Genomic DNA, 4,417 nt, shown 5'->3' with positions numbered 1-4,417 from the left:
GCCTGGTAATTGAGAGACTTAATAGGATGCGTCTCCATTTCCGTATAATTTATCTTAGCAGGATGCACAGACCACATGCAAGCCCGTGTTCCGGTCAACAGGCCGCTGAACATGGCGAGATAACACCCACATTACAATATATCAGTTATAGACTGGACGGTTGCCAATGCTGCTGCTTCCTGTTCCCCGTAACGTTCTCATGGAGTAGGTTTAAATGGTTTTCTCTGTTCTATTTTGGTGTGCTTGCGTGCATTTGTGTATGGTTGCGAGCTTAGCTGTTTGTCTGCGTTTTTTGTTTTGATTAGGCCGTGAGTGATGAATAATTCACCCTATCCTGTTGTAGTCAGGTCTACACTTCTACCGCTTCAGGTAAGTCAGTGGTGCTTCATAGCCACCCGTTTCTCTCCAATATTCCATTGTGGTTTTCTGACAGGGCAGCTGATTGCACAGGCTTACTGGTTTCTCAGATGTCCCTCCACTCCCATCTATCTCTCTGTAGGGTTCAGAGAGCCCTATCATTGGTGCAACTGCCCAATGTTCAGACCTAGCCTATGACTTGGCTCCCAAATGCACCACCAAAGTGACAATGAGGGAAGAGAGGCAGAGACCATGGCAGAAAAACAAAGTCATGGGCAGAGCAATAATTCTCAGCTGAGCCAAAATTGTAGAACTGTAAATTACATAGTTTTACCATGACTAAAACAAAACATTTTTGGTGCAAGATTGAATAGCCTAAATAATATGTATTATTTACATAACAATGTGTAAATAATACTGTATTTAAGGTGGTAATCAGCAGTTGAGACAATAACAAAGTGTCCTCCCCGCCCCTGTCTCTGTAAAAAAAGCTGAGGGATGGAGTTGGAGAAATGTAACCACTCTCAAATTCATACAGATGTAGGATCTTCATTTGGTCACTCTTTTGCTCATGAGGATGTTACTGCACTGGCTCAAACTGGCTCAAATTAAGATCCTACATCTGTAGACAGAGGTATGGATGCAAGGACTGACCATCCATGATATCAAAATGATAGTTTTAACCATGTTGAGGCTATACAGGTACCCCCCAAAAATGTACTTATAAGGCGTGTGCACCTCAATGGACTTTCTCACTCTCATACTGGACACGATTGTCCTGTATGAGTCCTGGTCAGTCCCTGGATGGGAGACCAGATGCTGCTGGAAGTGGTGTTGGAGGGCCAGTAGGAGGCACTCTTTCCTCTGGTCTAAAAAATATCCCAATGCCCCAGGGCAGTGATTGGGGACACTGCCCTGTGTAGGGTGCCGTCTTTCGGATGGGACGTTAAACGGGTGTCCTGACTCTCTGAGGTCATTAAAGATCCCATGGCACTTATCGTAAGAGTAGGGGTGTTAACCCCGGTGTCCTGGCTAAAATTCCCAATCTGGCCCTCAAACCATCATGGTCACCTAATAATCCCCAGTTTACAATTGGCTCATTCATCCCCCTCCTCTCCCCTGTAACTATTCCCCAGGTCGTTGCTGCAAATGAGAACGTGTTCTCAGTCAACTTACCTGGTAAAATAACGGTAAAATAAATAAATAAATAAAAATTGCCAGATCTTGTCTTTGCGACTGAGTCGTAAAGGTGTTTCATTCAGGCAAAAGATATAGCCTAAAGATAGCCAAACATTTCCAAAACAGCCCTGGTCCTTACATTTCACATTTTTGTCATTTAGCAGACGCTCTTATCCAGTGACTTACAATTCAGGGGTTGATCTAACCATTTATTTCTCTATTCCTGGAGTGACATAATCACTGGTAGCCAAGACACAAGCTAGCATGATAATATATAGTTTATTAAATGAAGGAAACGGTAACACATTCATCAAAACAATACTGATATTTGACAATGGAAAGTACATGAATTGCGTCACTGCACCCATTTACCACTAGAGGAAGACAAAGTCAACATGTTGAGAAGAGGACACTTACTCTGGGCGTGGAAACATGGACCAAGTCCTTTGTCAGCAGACTAATATGTTAGGTTGGGACAACAATACGTTCCATTCTTAGAGAAATGCTGATAACTCCTTGTCATCGCAAAAGTTGGAGTTCTGTAGAGAAGCATCTGAAACATTACATCCAATACAGGACTGTCCATCAAGTAGTTTCAGTCGTTTGAGGCAATTATGCACTACAAGGTAATTATGCAAAACAACACAAATAAAATGTCACCTTATGCCCACCCTGATTTAGACCCAACAGTCATTGAACCTATTATAAATACCTGTAGACGCCCGATACTGCGACATCAGCACAGAGGTTACAGCACAGTGATGAGTACATTATAGTAGTAGTATATTAGTTACGTTACAACATTTAAACATTTGGTAATGGGTGAGTTGTGTTGATGTCTGTGAGCGTGTTGAGTCTTTGGAGCGTTAGGGCAATGCAGCAGGACTCAGAGGTTCTTCTCTCCCTTAGGCTGTCATACACAGTACTTCCAGAAACAGGCTGTGGACACAGAGAAAACACTGTTCAGTCTCTTGCTCGATTACAAGGAGGAGAATAATTTTGCTGTTAAAATGAAGACCACTATAGGAAATGAAATGTGTTATGACTGAAATCAGTGCCATCGCCGACAATAAGCAATAAGAAACTTACGCTCAGCCCTTTTCCTCGGTATGGACTCGTCCTCTGCTAGTGTGTTTGATGAGATCTCCCTTTCCAGCTCTAAGTCCACCTTCAAAGCCTCTATCTGTAAGGAGAGAACACAGTGGTTACAGACGGCCAAAGGATCCCCGTGTCGGTCTTTATGGAAGGTGCCGTCTCTCAGGTAAGGTAATCCCTATCCAAGGCCATGAGAGATTATGCTGCTAGAGCTCTCATTTGAACTCCGTCAGACAATAGGTAGATTTGCTTGATGTAAAGGCTAAATCCCAGAGGAATTTTCAGTGTCTCAGTCAAGGAGAACTATGTTTACCTGCTCATCTCATAAGCCCTGCTTAAAAAGCATGCCGTCTTCTCAGCTGGATGAAATATATGACTGCACAGAACACACCAATTGCTTAAACTGTTGCACTCTGTGTGTACCAAACACTTGAATGACCTACCTCCTTCAGCTCCGCTAGCTTGTTGGCAAACTCTAAACCTGCAGAGAAGAAAAAATGTGTTAGCGTAAACGGCAAACCTGAGAAACAGTCCATGTAATATTATATATACACATCCTTCTATTTTTTACATTAACAAATACTGTAGTGTGTGTGTGTGATATACTGTAAAAACCTTACCTAAAGTGTCACTTCTTTCAAAAGGTTCTAAGCTTCTATGTAGTAACAATGCTAGAATCTTGTTCTGGGCATCTGTGTCTCCTCTTTGGGGATATACATGGTTTCCTGAATATGTGGAAAAAACGGCAATACATCTGATTTACTGTAAACAACTTCAAAAGCACCTAGTGTACATAAATATATAATTACACAATATCCCCTTTAAACTGAGCCACATTCACAGTGTAGTATTAACAGTATTGTTCGACGAACACAATTGAATTGCCAAGCAAACACTAAATGACTTTGCCATAGAATACCAACAAAATAATTATTCATATGCTTTTGCATGCTCACAGTATAACAACTGACAATGCATGCAAACAGCTGGGAATTAACCCATAGTTGTAACCAGCGTCCTCAGACTGCCTACATATTCAGGTAGTCTATGCCTCAAATAGGCCAGCAGCTAGTACACATTCATTCACCAAACCAGCAGACTCACCAGGGTTGAAGATGCTTCTGCCCTCCACACTGACTACCCCTTGTAGAAGCAGAAAAGCTAGCAGTCCCAGCCAGTAGTTCACAGAGACAAAACTGTCCATGTCAACGAAGCAACGGTCCCAAAGAAGTGCTTACTGTAGTATCTACTCGTTCTCAACCTGCCCCAGCAATCCACTGCCTTTGGTCCATCCCAGCTATACTTTTATCCTGTCAGATGTGGAAGAAGGAGGGGGGGCAGTCAGCCCCCCAGTGCACTCAATCAATTGGTAGTCACCATGGCTTTCGTCAATGGACCACCGTCCTTTGCAAGAGGGACCATGTAGTGGCTGACAGAAATATGACGATCTGGATCCGTGGCCAGTGGCTCTTCATCAACACGACAGATACAAAGCCAGCAGAGTGAGAAAGTCGTCTATCACCTGTTATTTACGGGAGATGACAGTCAGATGTTCTTGGCACTTTGTCCTTTTCCTTTACATGAATTACTTCCTTAAGAATATAGAGGGAGAATTGGACGGGGAGAAGTGAATTGATTCTGTCCCTATAAAGTGCACCATGCCCCAGAGATGAGCTCTTCAATCTTGGCTCCAGGTCTGAGCATCGGCACCAATGTGGGGCTGATTGAACATCCATCACCGAGGTCAAACCACGTGACCCCGGCTGTTGTAGCCGGAAATCACGGC

At 43.2% G+C, this 4,417-nt stretch overlaps 1 protein-coding gene across 1 annotated transcript; it reads right to left on the bottom strand.

Annotated features, from left to right (window-relative positions):
* Positions 1-1,804: 1,804 nt before the first annotated feature.
* LOC129869295 (urotensin-2B-like) lies at positions 1,805-3,959 on the bottom strand. The gene is made up of 5 exons (XM_055943650.1): positions 3,736-3,959; positions 3,252-3,356; positions 3,075-3,112; positions 2,626-2,719; positions 1,805-2,475 (listed from the first exon to the last, which is right to left on the bottom strand). The coding sequence occupies exons 1-5, from the start codon at positions 3,833-3,835 to the stop codon at positions 2,450-2,452; spliced, it is 363 nt and encodes a 120-aa protein (XP_055799625.1). The 5' UTR covers positions 3,836-3,959; the 3' UTR covers positions 1,805-2,449.
* Between the last annotated feature and the right edge of the window lie 458 nt (positions 3,960-4,417).

Source organism: Salvelinus fontinalis, chromosome 14 (genome assembly GCF_029448725.1).
Source record: "Salvelinus fontinalis isolate EN_2023a chromosome 14, ASM2944872v1, whole genome shotgun sequence".
NCBI lineage: Eukaryota > Metazoa > Chordata > Actinopteri > Salmoniformes > Salmonidae > Salvelinus > Salvelinus fontinalis.
The sequence above is the reverse complement of the archived record's forward strand: the minus strand, read 5'-3'. Positions and strand labels throughout refer to the sequence as shown.